Genomic DNA, 23447 nt, shown 5'->3' with positions numbered 1-23447 from the left:
AATTACATGTCCGATTATTCGTTTTGGTGAGATATTTTTACTGGAATTGAAGATCAAAACACTATAACACTAAAGAGTATGAGAGAGTTGATTTTAAAACCTAGAGAAAGAAAGAAATGTGCATATCTCAAACCTAAAGAGAGAGACAGAGAGGGGGGTGTGAGAGTAAAAAATAGGATTATAAAGGATAATTATGAACCGTTAGATTTAATTTTAATCTAACGGTGATGAGATTGATTGTAAGAGTGATAAACTTATCTGGTAATAAATATAACCCTCCCCTATTATTATTCAGATAACTTGCAACAAGCCAGTCTGTATAAAGTCAAAATGTTGATGGTAAATATGATAAAAGCAAAGCGTAAATTTGGATGGGTGTCAATATTTTGCTCCATTGCTTTTCATTTTCTTTTCCTTTGCCTGATACAAAATTACAATTGGAGGCCTCATGCCTCTCTAGTATTGGGGAGAAAAAAAAGAAAGAAAGAAGAAAAAGATGGGGAAAAAAAAAGGATGATAAAACAATATCGATTCCATCATATTTAACGGGAAGAAAACCTATTAAAAAATTTACAGTGGTAAAGAAGCTGAAATATATTAGATACTGATGCTATGGCTGAAGCCGCAAGCGATAAGCTATTACTTGTTAGCTTGGCAGCAGGTCAGGTTCATGTGTGTTTAAATTTCCGAAATTTGGCTACTTGCTTATACCCAAAGCTTGCTTGATTTGCATTAGCTGCGTCCGAAGGCTACTTTCCTCAACCTGTTTTTGCCAAAATTGATTAGAAACTAACACAAGCATGATGGTGGTGATGAAAGCAATGCAATTCTATTCCATTTATGCATCAATTGATGATGAAGAACAATTTCAGACACAAGTCCTTTTAAACTGTCCAAGCCCATCATCAAAGGATGTCCCGTCATTATAAAACATACTATAAGATCTCCAGACAGAAATGGGAAAAATAAAATAAAATGAAATATCCAGCTTTCCCTAATAAGTGTTCTTTCACGAACTTGTCATGTTAGCTGCTTTACAGTAAGCATTACTGAAAAAGTTCATTGTCCTAAATTTTATGAGACAAACAGATGAGATAAAGCTCCGTGTAGCAAAGGGGAATACGAGTAAAACAGGTAACAAGGGAAAGCAACGTGAAGATAATTGATAAAGATATAGAACTGTATTTGGACTTTAGATATTGAGCTGACCCTGAAGATACAAGAACGGTAAATCAAAAAAAGATAAACTAATTATAACCCCTAAGAAACAATGACAAACAACATGAACCCCAATGATAGAAAAATGAGGAAAGGGGTAAGGAGAGATAGACTTCAGCCAGGCCATCAAATCCCTGAACGGCTAAACCCTCCAAGAGGAATATTCAATAAACCCATGCCCCAGGCATATTCATTGTCCTTCTCATTTGTCCATTCTGGCATTACAAAGAAGCATAAAACTTTATGAATATATTTACCCGTGGGAATTCTCAACTGAAGATCAAGACAGAAGTTCTCTTATAAGCAAACATCAATAGATAGTGTAGCTGCATCACTTTAGCAACTAAAACCCAAGTGTATTAACATCGTTATTTTAGGCAGGATAATCTAAAGGTTATACAGCAAACTACGCATAAGCCATATAGATTAAGTATAATGACCTCGCTGGTAAATCTTAATTAGTGATTTAATTTAAGGATTTAAATGTCATAATTAGATTCAGAACATGATTTTGAGTATTTTGACTGTAATCATGACTAAGTCATGAATAGTGCTTTCTGCCAGATGTTCTGCATTGTTGTAAATCAACCGGTAGAGCTTAAAATGAGCAAAATGAGTTTAGAGACCTAATTTGGGAAATTCTGATGTCAAATATGAGTTCAGAACGAAAAATTGTATAGTCTTGCACTTTCCGTGAAAATCTCATGAATAGTGTTTCTGCCAGGTATTTTGTACCTCTGTTTAAGCAACCGGTAGAGTCCAGAACTAAATAATTGATGAAATAAGATTAAGGAAGTCCAATATATGCCAAACAAGTCATGTTTAGACCAAAAGTGTTAAGTTTATAAGTTTTACAGTTTTGTGCGTAAACAGTGCACAGTAAGTGATTCACAATGCATTTCGTCATAAACGGTGCACCCTACTATGAATTAAAAATACTATTCCTTTGGGAATAAAAATTAAGTAAATAAATTCAGAAAAATAAAAATATGTCCGTAGCTTTTAAGTTAGTTCCTGGTCAATTTAAGTGAAATTAAATGAGAGGAAAACAACCGGTAAAAGACCAAATGACTTTATAAACTTAAGTGAGCACTATTCATTACCATTTTTCACTTTTCTCTCTCCTTCCACACCAGAAACCAGCGACAGCCAAGGGTGAAGGGGGGGGGGGAGTTTAGGTTGCTTTCTCAGTTTCTCTCTCTTCTCTTTCTCACTCATCTAGCCACCAAAACACAAAGGTGTCACACATGAAACTTTAAGTAGAGATCATTTTGAACCCATTCCACCTATTCGTTTGGGCTGAAAGGGCTTGTATGAAGAGTTCTCTTCTTCTCAAATTTCGGTCACTATTCATCCTAAAGAGAGATTGGGTTTTTGGGTGGAACCAAGCTTGAGTTTTGTTCTCCAAGCCTTGTATAGGTGATTTGAGGTAAGAGATCCTCATTCCATTGGTTTAAATGTCATGATTTAAGTTTTGAATATTATGAGCACTTTTTGTGGAATGTTATTTAGTTTGAAAATTGAAATTTAAGATGGATTAGTGTGGTTAATGAAGTTAGGATGTGAAATAAGTATGAACATGTGTTTAGAATTTGAAAAAAATTCCCCTGGACCACTATGTAGGGTTAGGCCATGTTGGGCTTTTTGGGGGTTTGGTGTGCAAAAATTAAATTGCATAATTTGTGAAGGATTATATGTATGTGGAAGTGTGTATGAGTGGTTAAATTGAGTTAATAAAAAGAAAAATCCATTGGAAAAGCTCCCTCTAGATTTCGACCTATAGGGTTGCTTAGGGATTGATTGTGTTAAACTTTGTTTTGATAATGTGTTGAGGTTCCAATGCATGGAATTAATAGGATTATGAAGTGAGATGGCTTAAGAAATGACGAAAGGCATCTTGGTTTCTTTTATGGGTGCCTCGGCCTTGTGAAGGAAAGTATGCCTATGTTGTGTTTAAATTGTTAAGGGGAATGCATAAATAATTTAGGGACCTTTGGTGGTGTGAAATGAATAGATGAAAATTCCTAGCTTTTCCCTTAGTCTTGGATTCGGCCTTGTGGGAGTGGTGAGGCTAGGAATTGTTAAAAATTGTAAAGAGTATTTTAGAAGCTTGGTTGGGTTATTCTAAGACCCTATGTAAGGTAATCATCCTTAAATGATCTAATAAATGAGTTTAAGAAATTGCGGTCTTGACTTGTGGATTGACATAGGATTGGTATAAGTGTGAAGAAATGAAAGTAAACAATAAAGTGTATGCCTTGTAATTACATGCCAGTGTAGCATTTTATTGAGTTTTGTTTTGGATTCTTTCTCTAGGTGTGCCAAGGGACTGTGAGCGTTTAGATTCCTTTGGAGCAAGATAAGTAGCTTGTTCTTCAAGTAAGCAAATTAAAAAGCTTCAAGAGATAAGCTCTATGTTTAAGGAGTCTATTCCTACTTGTGTGCTCCACCATGGTTAGTGGACTATGGTTGAATTGTATGATTGTATTTGATGCTTTGTATAGATACATTCATATAGAGCTATTTGATAATATGATATTTTTTGTTCTGATGTGATTTCTGTAATGATCTTTGGCCATTGCTTCTATGTGCACTGATGTCTGCTTGGTGTCCTCCCTCGGGACTGACTGTGTACACCTCTAATATGTTTCTGGTTCCGCTTGGGTCCTCCCTTGGGAATGACTGCGTACGCCTCTAATAAGATATGTATATATGCTTTGTTCAGTTGTGATATCTGTTATATGATGCCTTGTATACTCTGTATCTGACTTTCATGTAGGAGTGAGCCCAGGGTATGGAGAATTCTCTATAAACCTGGAGCTTATTGAGATTTGTTATCTCACCCCGTTTGGGGACATCATTTCAGGTGTAGAGATTGTCGGTGAGCCTACACGAGGCAGGGATACGACCCATGGATAGAGTGCATCGTGGACCGAATTTTGGGTAGCAGTATGCTACTATTATTTTGGAGGATTGTTATTTTGCATTAGTATTCCATTGTTTTGAGGATCATGATGTCTGATCCATTCCTTGTATATGGCCTATATATGTCTTGTACACGTTTCCGTTTTGATGCATGTACAATTGTGTATTCAGGCATGCTTATATGATGATGCAGTATTCAGTTATGTGTATGTGTTGATTTTGCATGCTGTTAGATTTAGTGGCACAGAGCGAAGTTATATATGAGCCCATGGATGGGTATGTGACTTGTGATGGATATCTGATATTTCTATAATCATAGATTATATAAACTGTTTATCAGGATATCTTGAGAGTGAGATTCGCAAATCCCCATTTGTCCGATTTACAGATGTTACTTTGTCTGATTTTCGTCTCCGTCAAATGAAAAGTAAACTAGAAGATGTATGCAATGTGATATATCATGAGAAAAGGATAAAAGAAAAAGAAAAAGTTAGCGCGTATTTTCCTAAGTTAAGTCTTCCGCTGTTTCTGTTTAGTATCATATGTGTGCTAACTGAACCGACTCGAGACGGATGTTCCATTAAGTCTTGTGATATTCATACAAGTAAGAATGTCTAAAATATCTAGAAATTATATCCTGCCAATTGGGTCCTAATCTTCCTAGAAAAACGATTAAGTTCTAAATCCTAACATTGTTTTATGAGACCAGTAAACCATACGCTCAAAAAGTTCTTCACGATTTTCAGAAATTTACTTTATATCGTAGGTAATTTTTGCAAAAATCAACAAGAGAAAGATTTTGACCCTGAGAAGCATTTTGCATAATGACGCGCTCAAGTTTCCTCAACAACTAACTCGTTTTAAGATACAAAATGGTTGTCTAATATGCAGATATCCGTCCTTTGACTGAAAATAGGACATAGTTACTTCTGTGAAGAATGAGGTAGTGTAGCTCAAGAGCAAGAAAACTCCATAATCTGAATTCTCACTCTCTTTATAATATGCTGCTGACACAGTCAATGAAAGACAAACCAAAAAGGAAGGTACTAATATATTGAAAACATTAGCATAGTAAGGAAGTGACACTAGTTTACAATCAAACCAGGGTCTTGATTATCTAGATCTAGAGTGCATTAGTACGATTCTCTAATTCATCATGACTTAAAAGTTGAATCCCTACAATGTGTAATACAAATCAGATCAAATTTAAATTATTCAACGCACAGTGATATATAACTGAAGTGGAAGTGGAATTTACTTCCTACTAATTAATTTATGTTCAAAGGCAATATAAGCTTGAGATATTTGCTGTCCATAATTCATGTTCTTAAACCATATATCATGACTCTCACCTGCATAGCTGCTACCGAAGCCAGTAGCATTTCACATTCATCAAGCATGGCTTTTTCCTGCGCTGCTACAACAGCAACTTCAGAAATTAAACCGTTCATACCCTCTAACTATTACACACAAAAATAACATGGTGTAAGCACCAGGAATAGACCATATGATCTGACGAAGATAAAGAAATCAACAATAAGGCCTTTACCAATAAATCCAAAAATTTTATTTTACAATTTGGAAATCAAAAGGAAGGAAAGGATAAACATGCCCACAGTGAAAATAACAAGTTTGATAATAAATGCATTGGCTTACAAAATAGCTTGATAGACATGTGCTAGGTGATGATGCAAATTATTGAAAATCTTAGTCTGTTATATTTATCCCCATCAATGTTAATATATACTGTACAAATCATGTAGAAAAGCATCAACTCACCTGCGAGAGCAAAGTGCATATTGCAGATCCCATTGCTTGCATGACGCCAACAGCTTGACAGATAGCAACCTTCAAATGCTCAATATCAGCCTGTAAAAGTGCAAACATAGTACTTAAGTCAGTGTTTCTCTAAAGTTATAAAATCAAAAAGACACCCTACCACCATACGTACGGTTGCTCCTCCAGTTACTGGAAGACGAAGAGTGCTCGCCTCCAAGTCTTCCACAGCCCCAGATAGAGCATCAACGTGATCTCTTTCAAGCACAGCCCAATCATCAAGGTAGGTCATCTGCTTCAGTCATTGTCAATGGTCCACATTTAAAAAATGTATGGTTAAGTGTTAAAATATGGAACAATTGAAGAAGGAAACAAAATAGCATCACACACTTATAGCAAGTGAAATTAGAACCTCAACTTTGAAGAAGATTTCATGCAATAACAGTATCTAGATCAAAATGTTAGCCCTTTCCAAAACTATATCAGATGTTCTCCAACTTCAACAAACAGAATCATAATCTTTCTTTTTCAAAAATTAAAATTCATTTAAATAAACTATAATCCGAAAGTAAAAGAAAAACAACTTTTCACTATATATGACCTATCTAAAGGGCTGGCTGGAGCAGTGATAGATATAATATCCCTCACTATGAGATTTAATTAATTGCGTGTAATTAAGCAATTAATCTTGTATTAGTGGGTTAAATTAGGTAAAATATCTAATTAAATAAATTAGGGTCACTTTTGAGGTAAAAAGTACAGTCAATGAAAATTATGCGGTAAAAATGTTAGTAGGCAAAAGTACCCAAAATATAAAAGTAAAAGTAGAAATATTCCTAGAAAAATATTCCAAACCTTTGGGTAAAGTTTGAAAGAGAACGGAGTTAAATAGATAGATAAGCTTTTACTCGGTGGAAATAACTCAACTATGTTAAATGCTAAAAACACAAAAACTCACTTATTTCTCCCTTCTTCGTTGGATGCTGAGAGTGAGGAAGAGAGAAAGCCATTTCCAACTCAAACCCTAACTTCCTTGATTCTCCACCAAACCAAACCATTCCAAAGCCAATCTTGCTTCAAATCTTCCCCTCTTTGTGAATCCAAGCTTGGTTTTGAGTAGGAAGCATTGTGGAATGAGATTTCTTCTTCCCAAAATTCGAACCATTTTGTGATTGGAGGAGTTTGAGGGCATTTCTTTCCATAGGAGCTTAAGAGACCTTCATTCCTTGGTTGTGTGGCCTTGTGTGATAAGTTTCCACTCCTTAACACTTGTTTCCATGGAGATTGCATGAGGTTGAAGATGATGAATAGTGATTTTGTGGGTTTTATGGGTTTGATTTAGATTGAAGCGAAACCCCTTTACAAATGTTGTTAGGAATGATGAATAAATGGTAGAAATGAACTTAGATAGTCATTTGATTATACTATGAAAATTGCAAGAATTTATGCCTAGTTTGTGGATTTTCTTGCATTTGTAAGCAATGGTTTGGTTGGATATTGATTGTATCCATGTGATTGCTAGGATTGAGGCAATTGGACCATCCTTGAGTGACCAACCATTGGAGGAAGCAATGGAATTTGATTAGCTCATTGAGATTGGTAAGTCCATGCCTATTGTGGTGTGAATATGTTTGTTGGGTTGATGAATATATTGGTATTCATTGGATTGCCTTGATAGATTGTCTAGTACTTTGATGTAGGTATTGATTGTGAAGTTTGATTAGTTGCACTTGCACATTGGGTGGGACAAAGGTTGAGATTGGAAGCAATTGAGGTAAGCCTTCAGACCCTGGAAATTGATCCCTTAATTGTTCCACCAAGCCCTGAATGGGTAGTGGTTGTTGATAGTGTATGTAAATGTAGTAAAGTAGTTTAATGCTTTGTTATACGTATGTGTATGCACTGGGTGTGGCATAGGATGGTGTTTCCCTGTGTTTTGCATGTTGCATGACGATGCGTAATTCATACTTGGTAGTTTAGCTGGCCAGTAGGACTATTTGCACCTGAGTATCCTTAGGACAGCATGAGAGCTCGAGGGATGTCTCCTGGAGATGTTTGACACACTGCATGAATATGTATTTACTGTATTACTTACTGTTATTGCTATTATACTGTGAGTGAACTATGGGGTGGAGAAATGCTCCAAGGACCCCTGGTTTACTGAGGTATATTCGTATATCTCACCCCGTGTTGTGGGGACCCCCTTTCAGGTCCAGAGTCACAGAAGCCTCTGGTGGCAAGTGGCCATACTTGGACTAGATTGATACATGAGGATGTTGCATTATTTTGGTTATGCATGTCATTTAGTAGTTCCCATGTATAGGATTTACATTTGAAAGCCATTTGATATATGTACGTCATGCTTTATTTTGATGGCCTTAGCCTATGCTCACCTCTTTTAGTGTCTCTTGTTGATGGGAGCCAAGCATTTGATCATAGTGTTTTGTAGCTAAGTCTCATGGTTATGTATTAAAGAAATTTGGATACTGTGTAATATAGTACTTGTTGTATATATATGATGGAAGGGCATGAATGCCTATTTTGATAAATGTGCGTCTTAAAATTGTAAGGATTATGTCTTGTAGTAGTTATACAATGCCAATTAGGTGAAAGAAGACATTTAGGTTGAGATCAATGTAAATATAAAGATATCATGTCTTGTTGTCAATTTTTCATATCCTATATGATAGGTTTGGACCCTTGTGTCTTAATGGAAGTTATAGATCTTTTTCTTAGCTTTCCAATGAGACCAAGATTGCATCAATCGGATAAGTATAACCCAAGTTATGGGTGAAATACTAAAATAGAGTGTGATCTCCAGAACTGTGGCACCTGCGAATTCAGCACCTTTTTCTTCAAAAATTCATAACTTGAGCTACGGTGTTCCCATTTGAGCGTGGTTTGAATCCACGCGCAACTAACGAAGAGATCTATAACATATTGGGAGATGAGGACCATAGAAGTAGTATAAAATTCTTTAAGTTAATAAAAAGTGGAGGTGTTTAGTGTTGAATATCAATAAGAATGAGCTTTCAAGCCTTGTTGGTCTAAGGGAACTACTCGGCACACTGGGGTAGCAACGTATGGTCTAAATAAAATTACATCCAGTGTTCCACTCATCGTTTAAGTTATGATTACAGTTACTGGAATTGTTTCAATTACGAAATTGATTTTAGACAGAAACGTTTATTAACGAAAAAGGAAAAGTTTATTCGTATTATAATTCAATTGTTGTGATTGTAACTACGCTTAATGCCATACGTAATATTAACAAACTGGTTCTAAAACGGGGTGTTACAGTAGAGTTGCTCCTTTGTGACAGAAATGTCACAGGTTCGAATTCGAGAAATAGTTTCTTTGCAAAAATATGTAATAGGAAGACTGCGTACAATGATTGTCCTCATTCTAACCCTCGCTAGTCGGGGTTTAATAAGGAGTGGCTTTTTTTTATATATAGAACCTATCTCTTGCTGTGTATATTTGCATCACTTATAAACATACCAACGAGTCAGTCAATAACTATCTCATGTTAAATTATCCTATAAGGAAAAAACACAAAAAGAAGAAGGAAAAAGTAACTATGATATACCATGAACAATAAAAGCTGGCATATAAAATTATATTCCAGTGAAGGGAGAAATATTACTTGGTCATTTAAAACAGAATTTAGCTTAAGCTCGAGCTTCAGCTGCTGAAGATTGATCCTTTTCCTAATAACAGACTCCCACAGGGACAAAGTAGTGATCCAAACATTATATAGAGTTTTCTGCACCATTGAATAAGTTCTTTTTTAAAAATAAAAAAATAAAAAAATAGGCAAATGATTTGACAAATGCAATCATATACACAGCAGAAGAACTACATCAAAAAGAGTTTGTCAGGTTGTCAAAGGTACTCAGCAATACCTTCACAATAGCATTTTGGATGTGAAGTATCGCCTCAGCTCTCGCATTGGCGAACCTCCATTGCAAGTATCTGTTGTAGAGAAGTCGTAATTGGTGAGCATCTTCTGCGCCCTTTTTCACCTTTTTAAAATCAGCAACAAAGCTGAGCACTGAAATTGAATTGTTGGATTGAATGGATGAATAGGTTTGCCTTATTCGAGATGGACTAACCCCTCTAGAAGGAGGAGTTGATGGCCTTGACCTACACGGACTGACACCTCTTGAACTAGAAGAGGATAGCACTGAGGTCTTACTAGGTGAGGGCAGCCGTGATCCCGGAGCTGACAAGGACTGAGATCTGACTCCAGCAGTTGCTAATCCTGCTTTATCCGAAGGAGTTGCAGAAACAGATTTGTGAGGTCTTAATTCATGTAGCGAACAGTCATCAACTGATTTAACCTCTCTTCCTATTCTGCCACTTCCAATAAGCGATAATAGTCTTACAGAATCACTGGAAGCCCGTTGCAAGGGTTTACTTTCTTCTTCTGATATAGACAATCTTCTCAGTGAAGACAAACCAGTTCCTGGAACAGAAGTGTTCAACGTTCTGGTATCAGCACGATCAACACTTCTGTTTAATGCACTAGAAGATACCTTCCCACCTATCCTACTCGGCCACCGATGCTGATCTATTAACCGAGAAGGCAAACTATCAACTGGTTTAGAATTCTCAGACTGATTAGAAGTACTTTTCCCTTTAAGGGGACTCCTCTTTCTCTCTGGCGTAGCCTTTCTTGTGGTTGGACTTTCAGGCTGCTTGTGTGTCACATTTGAAGCAGGCCTCAGAGTTCTATCAGAGGCACTACTAACTAGCTTCTCTTTCTTGCTAACAGGTATGGAGATGGTATCTGACTGGAAAGAAACGCTCAAACTTCTCATTGTAGAAGGCCATAGACTATCAGGCAAACGGCTTCCTGCTATCCTTCTTGACGACACAGAAGACTCATTGACAGGTGTAGAAGGTCTAGGTGGTGGGGATGGAGGGGTTGAAGGTCTCTTCCTTTCCACCGAGTGAGCTCTCTTTTGTAACAACTGGGAGGATGAAGAAGGTGTTGTTCTTGTGAGGTTTGGTGAAGGGCATCTACGAGGACCAGAAGGGGTGGCCGGAGGAGTAGGTGACTTGTACCGAGAACTAACCTCCCTTGTTCGAGAGCGCCTGGTGGTGGCTGCATTGTTCTTTTCAGTCAGAATCAAAGGTAGTCTTGGGGTCACCACAGCTTTGTGTTTCTGTGATGCTTGCTCTGATTCACACACATCCATCCACCTTATCCCAATCAGACCACATTGATAGGAATTTTCATCAAACTAAACCAGATTCAGCAGCCTTGACAATCATGTGTCCCGCATTCAACGGAATAAATGAACCGCCCCAAAACTATCCAGAAAGGAGGTCCTTTACTGTGCAGTAAATCTGCCAGAAATGCAACAGCCTAAAAGTCAGATTAAAATAAATAAAAAAAAAAAACAGAAAAGAAAAGAATTAAACCCATCTCAAAAAGGAAAAGAGAAAAAAATAATAATGGAAAAAGCGCACATCTTTACAAAGACTCAGATCTGTCGGAGAACGATTTTGACAATCACACCCAGTAAACGCAAGTGGGTGTGTTTTTCTCATTAAATTGAGCCCAAATTGAACCAGATCAGGACATGGCAAGAAGAACACAGAGAGGGCAAACAACATTTGGTGTAATGGGTGAGAGAAACTCTCTGAAACTGTCACGACCACGATGTGCATTTACCGTTTATTATCATTAGACGTTGGTTATTTGTTTAACTGAACAATAAGAAGGTTTCAAATTGCAGGGGGGGTAAGGGAGGGGTCCCCTTGGAAATTGGGGAAAGGAGGAAGTGGACTTAGAATCTAGATAACGGATGGTGTAGGATAAGAGAGAGGAAGTGCGTAGGGTAAGGTACAGGCTTTAAAATTTTCCCCTCTCTCACGGGAGTGCCATGGTTGTGTGCGTGCGCTGGCAATGGGTTTCACTCCACATAAAACGCACTATCTCCTATTTCTTCACTCTCACAGCAACAACAAACCCCTTTTCATAAAAGGGTATACTCAACGAAAGGGATTACCAAAACTCTCTATTTCAGAAAAAACTACCCTCTCCTTCCCCCGAAGAAACAAACTATTCTTCACCTAAATCAATGTTGTAGGTTTTTTCCTAAGATGAACCACCATACTAATTAATAGTAATTACCATAGTATACTATGTGGTACTCTAACTGTTTATTTATGAGTTTTCCTCTAAATTATGTCTGTTGTTTTGTTTGTATGCTGTGCACAATTATTATAATGTTCTTAATTTAATCGAAGGTTGGAATCGCAGGTGGTAATGTTCTCGGGTAGATGTGTAAAGACATGCAGGTCCACGTGCAGGGACGATCATTGTCCATCCCTATAAAACTAGCACGATTCAGAAATACATATATAATTAGCTTCGGAAAAAAACAAGCAAAAAATTCAGAGACATCGTTTCCTTTAACAAAAATATATATATAAATAAAGAAAATAACATCTGTTATTTTAAAGATATAAGTTATAGATCTTAATTGTTGATTTCCGTCCATCAACTGTTATAATCTATTGAATCAAAATTATTAATTAATTAATAATAAATTTGATCCATTAAGTTTGACCCAATAGATTATAACTGTTGATGAACGAAAATCAACTGTTAGGATTTAAAATGATATAAGTTTCTATCTTTTATATTTTTCCCATAAATAAATAAAATTACAATAACAGCACTAATAATAGAAAAAGCATAGAATAGTAATTTCGTTTTTAACCACCCCGAATTGTTTTGCTGATTAATATGAACGAATTTCGATGAAATCAAAGAAAGAAAGAGAAGAAAAAAAATTTCTCGGAAAATTTAGAAAGAAACAAACTAACAAAGGGTTCCGAAGAGAGATCCATGACAGATGTGTGGATGGATGGACGACATGTTCGTGTCTCTCTTACTGAAGACACGTTCAGTGTACCACTGTTGATGTAACGAATCGAATCTCACAGAAACAACACGAAAAGCTAGTTCATTGAATCTTATTCTAAATCCCTTCGTTCAATCAAGAAACAAAATAGAAACTTAATTTTGAAAATTCAACCTCTAATCTATTGAAAAAAGAAATGAAAATCAAAAGCAGAAAAACTCGATCATGAATAAAAACCAAAGTGATCCCTGCATAATGTGATAGTAAATGAAGTGATCTAGATCAAACAAATTAAGAAAAAAAAATTAAAAAAATATATATCCAAAGCGGAAATTAATCAGAACATAATTTTCTCAATTATGAGAAATTTCGCGCGCCCAAACGCGTTGGAACTTCGCCCAAAGCTTCAGAAAGTGAATGAAAATCAGTGTAAATAAACGAGTGATAACTCCTTCTTCCTCCGAAGAAGAACGAAGGTAGAGAATCCATAACCTTCCGATGTCGCCGGAGATGAACGGAGGGAGTACGGCCGGTCGTCAGAGACTGGTTTTTCGGCGAAAGCTTTTTCGTGATTTTGAAAGACAGAGAGGGAACGATAAAGGGAGACAATTAAAAGAGAGAAAAAAAATTTATGATTTCGTGCTACCAATGAGAATAAAAAGGTTTTCTTAAGAAAAATTTTATTAAAAAAATAACAAAATAAAAATTAAAACGAAATATGAGAAAACGGTTTCAGTTGGGGAATGGAGGGAGAAGTAGGACCAGTTGTTTTCGCGCCACCTACTTTTAATTAGTCTTGTCCTCTAAGCAGTAATTATTAATTTTACTTATAATTATTGGTATTTTTATTATGGAGTTTGATTTTCTCACGTCGCATGAGAATTGAATTATCACGTTGTGACTCAATTATGGGTGAATTTTACATTTATTAAAAAATAAAAAGAAAAGAAAAACTTTGCATACAAATCGAACGGTCACAACATGATAATTCAATTCTCATGCAATATGAGAAAATATTTTTCCTTTTAGTATATATGATATGATTCGTACAATACGATACAATTAATAAGCATGCATAACGATAATATCATGTGGTGTATCAAAAAAAGATTTATATAGGATGATAAGAAATTGTGTTATACGATACGTATTGCGTATCATATAATACGAAAATTAAATCAAAATTTATGACTTCTAATAAAATAAATAAATAAAAATTTTGATTTATGATTCAAATTAAAAAAATCTAAAATATAATTATTAATAAGAAAAAAATAATGATTTAATTTTTGATTTAAAATCAAAAATTAACCTAAAAATATGTATTAATAAAGAAAATAATTAAATAAATATTTTAATAAATATTTATAAATTATTTTTTATTATATTTTTGTATATTATGATTCGTTACAATTCACGATACAAAAAACTGTTCAAATAATACATGATACATATTGCGATTTAACAACTTGGTTTTGCTATTGATTATTTTAGTTTAACTAACCTTTTATATTATTTTAATTTAAAGTGCAACTATCCTATGGCAACATCAACAACATGTGTGAAGATTTGTGTGTTTGTGTGTGTGAAGATTTTTACTTATTTTTGAAATTTTGGTTTTGCTTTCATTAGAATTAAAACCTTAAATACTTTTCTTTATTGAAGTACTTCACTAACATAATTTCTTTCAACAACTTCCAAGGCTTGACATCAGGTACACGTTCTTTACTTTTAGGATATAGTACATGTCATGTTATACCTACTATACTTTTTTCTTTTCTTTTCTTGAATTTATATTGGTAATGGTAAGTTAGCTTTCATTAGATGTACAACTTTATTAGATATTACTTCTGAAAATAACTTTTACTAATGCATGATGCATGTATATTTTGACACGTTACGCCTTTTAGGTACATTTCATACCCCAAGTCTTTGTTTTTTTTATAATAATAGACTTAATATGCAATTTGTCATCCTGAGTTCATGTTTATTCATCTCAATGTGTCAACGTAACTACCATTAACTAGTTTTTCTTTTTAAAAAATAAAATGAAATTCTAGTTAATTATTACAATATGTCACCTATTTGTTATTAAATAAAACATAGGCATTACTATTTTTCAAAAAGACAAGGACGTTTTATTTATGTTATATGAAAACTAATAGAAATAAACAATTAAAATAAGTCACTTAATTACCTGTTTATCAAAGTATAGTTGTGTTTTTTGGGCTTTGTTACCAAAAAAAAAAGGGGGTATAGTTGGGTAAATATGGTGTGCCAAATTGTTACGTTTTTCACTTTTCTTACATTTTCTCCAACCATATCTTAGAAAGAAATTCAAAATTATTGATTCTTGCTCGCTTTATTTAACACAGTACCTCTTCAACAATTAAAATCAATTAATACTTACTACAAATTAAAGAAGAAGCAAGATGACAGGTTCGTTTTGGGATCAATTATTACCGGAGGTAAGAGAAAGAAGTTGTTACTTGATGAATTGGTATTTTGACAAACTTTTTTTTTTTTTTTTGGTATAAAGTATTTTGACAAACTTAATATGAAATCTCAAATCATTCTTTTAATTATTTTTTATTTTTATTAAATATTAGTTCTGTTATAGAAATCTTAAATTTTTAAAACTTATGTCCGCTAATTATGATTTTTATTTTTGACAATATACTTTGAAAAGTAGTATTATAATTTTTTTTTTGTGGTATATTAAAAGGTAGAATTAGATTAAAGTTCTCTGTGATACAGATACATTAATATGAATAAATATATAGAAAAATATTTCTGCAGTTAATGCATATAAGTTATCCGCATTTATTTTCAAAACAATGTCATTTTGGGATTGAAAAATTAAAAAATTAAAATTATAAAGACTATAATAACTCTGAAATAAATTAAAATTACAAAAATACCATGATTTCCGCCCCAAAACGATATCGTATTGGGCTTACTGCAAATAACTTATCTGCAGTAATGGTAGAAAAAACGAATCCATAAATATATATTCATTACAGAATAAGAATAAGCAGAGCAAGTGAAAGTGAATGATATTATGGAAATTAACTTCAGGGAAATAGGTTTGTACAGTAGAAAAGTAAGGAGGGAAATGTTGGTAGGTTGAAATGGATTACCTTACTAGTATAACATGTTCAGAGTGAACAAGTTACCTTAAAAATGAAAGAAAGAAAACAAAAAGTATCTCAATTAAAGGAGAATACACTTAACACATTATAAATGCTGTTGCACCCAAATTTTAGGGTCAATATTGATTTTGGTTCTTTAAAGGTTCGGTTGGGATGCTTTGGTTTATGAAAGATAAGTAATATTATTACAAAAAAAAAAAAAAAAAAAAAAAAGATAAGTAATATTAATTTAGTTCCTTAATTATGGAAAGTGATATATCAAAATTATCAATTTTTTGCACAGGCTATGAGATTGAAAGATTAAAAATAAATTGATGTCGACTTATTTTGAGATAGCTAGGGACTAAGTTGATGTCATTGTTTAATTATTGAGATAATAAATTGAGGTCAATTCCTTTAAAAGACCAAACATATTAAGTCAATTTAACTCATTAACTTGAACTATAGTAATTGGTTCAAATTAATTTTCGGGTTCGTTATTCAATCCAACTTGATAAACATCCTTGATAATGTTAGGAAATACTTATGTATATATTGGATAGTAGTCACAACACATCGTCATGTGAATTGTGAAGAAAATAGAATCTACAGAAAACAGAAAAATAGATGGGTTTGTAAACTCTAGGTTTTAAAGCAAAATTCATTTATCTTCTTATTTTATATAAGTATACGTGGGAAGAATTAACTTTCACTCATGTTAGATAATAAGTCTTATACTTATTATTAGTTATACTTACGACTCTAATTTATTAGTCAGTAAACTATTAGATTTTAGTAGGATCAATGACTATTATATTGGATATATATAAGAGCTGAATATAATTAATTTCTCTATTTTAGTAAATCAAGATTGAAATTACATTAATGAATCTTTACCACTTTGAATTCTAAACATCATACAAAACATTTGGTTAAGTAATTAGGAGTGAACTAGTAATGAAGGACTTGAATAATTTATATGAGATTATAGATTCAGATCTTGCTGTCTTTATTATAACAAATAAAAAAAAATTATCTATTTTCTTAAAATTTTAGTATTCTATTCATTAATAAATAATAAGTACAGTTATCTAAATAACATTAATTGATTTAATATAAACTTTTAAGTAAATAATACTACTGGTTATATTCAGACAGTGTGTGAGAGATGTAGCACATGAACAGAACTTAAATTACCAAAATTATGGCAAATTTTAGCACTTCATAATTCATATACCCAGGCAAAAAATCCGTACTAAAGTTATTTTTTATATGTATCTCCATCGTAAAACACTTTTCAAAAGAATGACCATAGTAGAGCAGTCAAACACGTAGGTTTGACTGACGAGATAAGTCCCGCCAGTGAGAAAGACGAGATCAGAAGCTACGTAGGAAGCGCAACCAATCGCGTCAGTCCATGTCACGTGTTTTCCACGTATCCCGCCACCTGCTGTGACATGTACCAGTCCCGCCATGTCAGTTGGCGAGACTAAGCCACGTGTGTGACACATCCGCAGTTCTTGTGACGCGTTCCGGCCTCCCCTCGCCACACTCGTGGGGTAACGTCCCGTACTCAACAAAATAATTGTGGGGTAGCGTCCGATAGTCAATCTCGCCACTGACACTTACGGTTGATACATGTCTGGTTATATATAGGGTCTTCCGGTGTTTGCTAGTATTGAAAATTTGGAATTTGGTTTATGTTTGCTATTTTTGTATATGATTTTGACGGACGGTTTCTTTACTTGTAGTAATTTGTTTGTATCACTTGCTGTGTGTAATTAATTTCCAAAAGGTTTTGTGTCACTTGCTGTAATGCGGATTCAAATGTTGTTTATTTACTTTTTTTAATCTCCACTTGCATCTGATCTTTTTGTGTTATTTGCATATACCCCTGTATTATTACAATGGAACAATATCAGTCTTTTGTATATTATAATGGTTCTAAAATTAACGGTGTAGGCGGGTTGAGATTCGAAGGGGAAAAAAGAGCAATGTATATTGTGCGAGGCTTGTCCATTGAAGATCTACTTCAGAAGATTCGTCAGAAGTTGAAGTTGCAACAAAATCAGGTAATTTCTTCAATAACGGGTAGAGTCTCAAGTGGAAATCGCAAATATGCAGGTTTTGATCTAACTGATGATGAGGACATTCATATTTTTCTTGGAACATTTGTCCAAAACTCTACTACTTCTCAATTTGTTGAGTTATACGTGGATATTGAGACATCAGACGAAATGTCAACACCGACACGTGGGTTAGACCTTAACAGTCAGACACAAATGTCGTCATCATCGGTACCCCAACCCACACAATCAACTATTGCGCATGGAGATGAAAGCGACTATATGGTAGATGTTGAACCTGACAATGAAGAGGAGGAGGAAGATGAAGACACTCTATTGGCAAATGACCATGATCAGAATGATAGTGATGGAGGAGATGATGAACATCATGATAATCCCATAACACAGGAGACAGTTATCCCTGCGTCCAATAATGCGGTTATTCCACCAACATCAGGTTAGCCATTGAACGTGTTGAATTATTAAATTTTTTTTAATCGCTTTAATATTTGCCATATCGTATTTTTTTATTTTTTTTGTAGATGTGACACCATTTTGGGATGACATCCCACACTATGAGGCTGTTAATTTGGATTATCCGAACGAAGACATACTGGATGTTGAAGGCTTAGGTCGTGGTCAGTGGACAAGAGGAGACAAAATGTATGTGAAACAAGAGTTCCGGTTGAAGAGCGATGTGCAAGCCGCTATAAAACATTACTGCATGAATGAGCATCAAGAAGCTGTAGTGGTTGAGAGTACTACCACGAAGTTGTCTATGAAATGTCGTAAGCATGAAGAAGGTTGCAATTGGCGAGTAAGGGCAATTAAACCGAAGAATAGCAACAGCTGGGTAGTCACTAAATGGGGTGGAAAACATTCTTGTGTTAGCACAACCCTTTCGCAAGATAACAAACAACTTGATTCACAATTTATATCTGAGGCCATTCTAGGTACTATATACATTGTTGAAGTTTTCGTACTGCGACAATTTATGTGTTTATCATGTGAAGGTGGATATTATAACTAATTACAAATCATATCTATATGTGTATGCAGACATGGTGAAGGCTTCGCCGTCGGTGGCCGTTATCTTGATACAAGAACGAGTTACTGCCCTTTTTGGATATAATGTTTCTTATAGGAAGGCGTGGAAGGGAAAGCAGAAAGCAATTGCTAAGATTTACGGTGATTGGGACGAGTCATACGCGTTCTTGCCAAGATGGTTCGCGCACATGTTGAATTTTTCTCCGGGGTCTGTTTACCATATTCAACATGGATCGTGTGTCATGAATGGACAAGTTATTACTGGGTCTAGGGTTTTTCAACGTGTTTTCTGGACTTTCGGTCAATGTCGGGAGGCGTTTAAATGGTGTAAACCAGTCATACAGGTCGATGGTACGCATTTGTACGGTAAATACAAAGGGACATTATTGATCGCCACAGCGCAAGATGGCAACAATGAGGTATTGCCAATCGCATTTGCGGTCGTTGAAAGTGAAACTAAAGATGCATGGGAATATTTTTTGGCATCCATCCGAATGCATGTAACCAGTAAGACTGGAATAAGCCTTATTTCTGATCGACACAAAAGCATTTTATCAGCAGTGGCCAATCCAGACATTGGATGGCAACCTCCTAATGCATACCATGTGTTTTGCCTTCGTCATGTGGGGAGCAATTTTAATACACGATTCAAGGATCAATACATGAAGGGTTTCCTAAAGAAGCTAGGTTATATATGCAAACTAGTTACATGAAACTGTGTAAATCCTTTGTCGATTGGGTCCTTTATTATATAAATATGTGTTTTTTTTCGTAGGATATGTTGCAAATAAAGACTACTTTGATGCCGCGTATGCCGAGTTCTGCAGCATTAGTCCAGAAGTCGCTACGTGGATTGAGGCTGTTCCAAAAGAGAAATGGACTCGGAGTTACGACGAGGGTGGACGAAGATATGGTCACATGACAACTAACTTGTCTGAATCAGTCAACAGGGTTTTTAAGGGAGCGAGGAACATGCCAATAACTTCTTTGGTAAAATGCACATATAGTCGACTTGCTCGTTACTTTTTTAAAAGAGGGTGTAAAGCACAGAAAGATGTCGAGATTGGAAAGCATTTCTCAAATGTTATTTCAGAAGCGATGACAAAGAACAATGAGAGGGCAACATCAATGCGTGTTCGGGAGTATAATGTGGCGCGCACCTCATTTGAAGTCGATGACCAAGGGTCTACTTTTTCGGTTAACCTCACTGATCGGAAATGCCAATGTGGTAAGTTTCAAGCATTCAAAATCCCGTGTAGCCATGTTATTGCATCATGTAAGAAGGTAGCCCTTGATGTTGAGCAATACGTGGATCCGGTATTCTCAGTAACCTCCATTATGCATGTCTACTCTTCTCCATTTTTGCCGATTGGTAGTGAAGATGGAATTCCCCCACATCCCGGTCCAAAGCTTGTGCCTGATGTCTCAATGATGCGTGGACAGGGCCGTCCTAAATCCACACGTATTCGCAATAAAATACATAAAAGGCAAGAACAATAACATTACGTACAACATGGCCAATCTTTGCGACCTGCCTCGTCATGAACCGTCGAGTGTGCCTAAAATACCAGGTCATGTACTCAGAGTTTGGGGACATGATCCCCTGCCACGCTTCGCCTGTCTCAATGCGCTCATGTCTAGTGTTCCACAATTGTATGTGGGGGGCCATCTTCGATTCCCAATTCTCAGTGATCTTACCCCGTAACGTAAGATCATGTGCACCTCTCAACCGACCAGCAAGTCTAGGGATGTGTTGTTGCATGCCAAATTGCCGCATGCAACGGTCAGGCTGGTGCATCTCGACAATGTGGAAGGTGAGTACAGGTGTAACAGCCCTCCATTTGTTCTGCATGTCAGCATCTGCACCCAGAAACTCATAGCCAACCTCCTTATATGGCTCCCACACAACCTATAAAAATAAAATATGCATAAGCCACATGGAACATTATAATACGATGCAAATATAAACCAACTAGATGAATCATTCGTACATTGTCTCTACCCATTTGATCAAGCTCAATCCGGTAATCCTTCAGGTGAAATCGGTGTCGCTGCAATACCACATTGTTAAACCTACAAAAAAATAATACATCCCACACAAATGAATGATAGGAAAACGATACAAAAATACCAAAAAAAGGCTACTGAAACAAATGTTACTGTATACCGTCGTCCATAGTGATCGGCTGGGTCACTTGGTAGTGGCATGGGCGGTGCTATGGTAGGAAAACGGGTCCATGCCCATATCTGTAACAACAACGTACATCCCCCAATATCACTGGCCCCTGAAGATGTTGCCTGACATAGCTCACGGAACAGTACTGCAAGTACCGCAGATCCCCAGCTATATGTATTGGTTTCCTCAAAGTCCCCATCTAATAGTTGAATGTATCTACTCCCGACAACTGAACTTGACTTGTCACACAGCAAGAAACCTCCAAACAGACGCATCAGATAGGCACGAGTGTACCTAATCTGTCCCTCGTGAGTACCTGAATGCGTGGCCCAATGACCCCAATGATGAGTCAACCAACTCATCTTAAGGTTTCCACCATCCAAATCGTCTTCAAGTGGAGATCTTCCCATATACTGCAGAATTACGTCCTCCCAGTTGGCATGGGTAAAGCCGGAAACTACCCGACCCTCAGTGCGTAAACCCAGAATGGCCTCAACATCCTGTAAAGTGAGTGTCATCTCTCCCACAGGCATGTGGAAAGTGTGAGTCTCCGGCCTCCACCTCTCCACCAGTGCAGTAATCAGCCTATGGTCAATCTGCATGTGAGAAGCGTAATCGTAAAAATATGCATAAAGGTCGTTATTATTGGTAACATGTAATAAATAAAATAAAATTCATAAATGAAACATACCGGTAATCTTCTCATGCGAGCCGCATGCCAAAAACCTGCACGCACCAAATGCTGCTGCAGGTCCTGGGGGATGTCATCTGGGTCGTGTACATCTCTGTTTCCCCTACCCTCTGAAGCTCGTCTCACTCTCAGAGACTTTAAATGTCCTTCGTTCCACACCACCTGGGATCTATGACATTGCTGCACATCTTCATCTAGTACACCCCACTCTTTCGGACCAGGGTCAATGCGAGGTCCATCACTAGCCATTTAACTAACAACAATTTGTAAAATTTATCAATTATTATAGGGACTACATAATTAAGGTACTATTGCAATTACTATTTAATAAAATATGACTGCAATTGTAATAACAACAGCATATACTAAATAATTACAATAGTATTTATTACTTTACTATAAAGTTTCATGTCGATTTAATTAACCTTGGCAAATATACAGTCATTAAATTTACGTTTTACAAATTTTCATTGATACTATCTTATTTTTACACACAGGTCACTATGCCATTGCTAAGACAAATTTTATTAATACTAATACAAACATGAATTACTATTAAATCATGCCAATTACATTAATTAAATTACCCTAAAGCATTTTTGCAACATTGTAATGTTAATAAATTATTTTGTATAAGAGATTTAATAGCATGAATAATATTTAACTAATTCACTAAATGGTAATGGCTATTTATTTACTTTTTTAATAGTTATTAAATCAACTTAATATGTTTTTTCTTAGGTTTTATTCATTAACATGAGATCTGCAATTATATAATTATTAAAACAATTATTACGATTTCAATAATTAATAATTGTAATTATTATAAATATATTCAATCTAAATTACTATTTCAGATTAATGTTTATAATTTTCAATATTAACAACTTAGTTTTCTAACATGGTTTTTATAAAGCATTGTAAATTTCAATATGATTACTATTAATCAGGTCACTAATTAAAATTACAACATAATTATGACATTAATCACTGTTTACCAAAAGCCAAAATTACATTGATTAATGGCCAATCTTACGAATAACCTAGCTTGATGCCTACTAAGGATTCCAAAATTATTTTTCTTAATTAATGCAGAATATTTGAAAAGGGCTTTAATGACATGATTATTATTTAATATGACTAAGTATGTGCAGGTTTGTTATAATTAATATATTTGATTAATATTAATATTTATCTTATTTATTAATTACGCAAACAAATGGGCCACTATTTACTAATTAAAAAAAAAATTACTAATTAAAATTGTATTTACTAATAATTATTAAAAGAACCGTTTCATTATTTCCAAAAAAAAAAAAGAACCGTTTCATTTCATGCCACCACCGTTTGCTCTTCTTCAAATTCAATTGTTCATGTTGTAATTTCAGTTCCTTTCATGCCACCACCGTTTGCCCTTCTTCAAATTCAATTGTTCGTTCATATATGTTGTAATTTTTGTTTGACAGCGGACTCCATTACAAAACTATGTCCCAAGAGATTTTAAAATCAAAAAGTGAGGCAATTTTTTTAACAGAT

The 23447-nt window shown here is 35.2% G+C and overlaps 2 protein-coding genes across 2 annotated transcripts; one reads left to right on the top strand and one right to left on the bottom strand.

Annotated features, from left to right (window-relative positions):
• Positions 1 to 474: 474 nt before the first annotated feature.
• LOC133308507 (AUGMIN subunit 8-like) lies at positions 475 to 11521 on the bottom strand. The gene is made up of 7 exons (XM_061509135.1): positions 11398 to 11521; positions 9825 to 11274; positions 9566 to 9685; positions 6095 to 6211; positions 5923 to 6012; positions 5496 to 5603; positions 475 to 763 (listed from the first exon to the last, which is right to left on the bottom strand). The coding sequence occupies exons 2-7, from the start codon at positions 11121 to 11123 to the stop codon at positions 698 to 700; spliced, it is 1800 nt and encodes a 599-aa protein (XP_061365119.1). The 5' UTR covers positions 11124 to 11274; positions 11398 to 11521; the 3' UTR covers positions 475 to 697.
• Positions 11522 to 17925: 6404 nt separating this feature from the next.
• LOC133308503 (uncharacterized) lies at positions 17926 to 20544 on the top strand. The gene is made up of 4 exons (XM_061509130.1): positions 17926 to 18454; positions 18540 to 18950; positions 19057 to 19731; positions 19820 to 20544. Exons 1-4 carry the CDS (start codon positions 17926 to 17928, stop codon positions 20542 to 20544), a joined length of 2340 nt encoding a protein of 779 aa, XP_061365114.1.
• The last annotated feature ends 2903 nt before the right edge of the window (positions 20545 to 23447 follow it).

This window comes from Gastrolobium bilobum, unplaced genomic scaffold (genome assembly GCF_033153095.1).
Source record: "Gastrolobium bilobum isolate Gb01-03AN ecotype WA unplaced genomic scaffold, APGP_CSIRO_Gbil_v1 utg11162, whole genome shotgun sequence".
In the NCBI taxonomy this organism is placed as follows: domain Eukaryota; kingdom Viridiplantae; phylum Streptophyta; class Magnoliopsida; order Fabales; family Fabaceae; genus Gastrolobium; species Gastrolobium bilobum.
The sequence above is the reverse complement of the archived record's forward strand: the minus strand, read 5'-3'. Positions and strand labels throughout refer to the sequence as shown.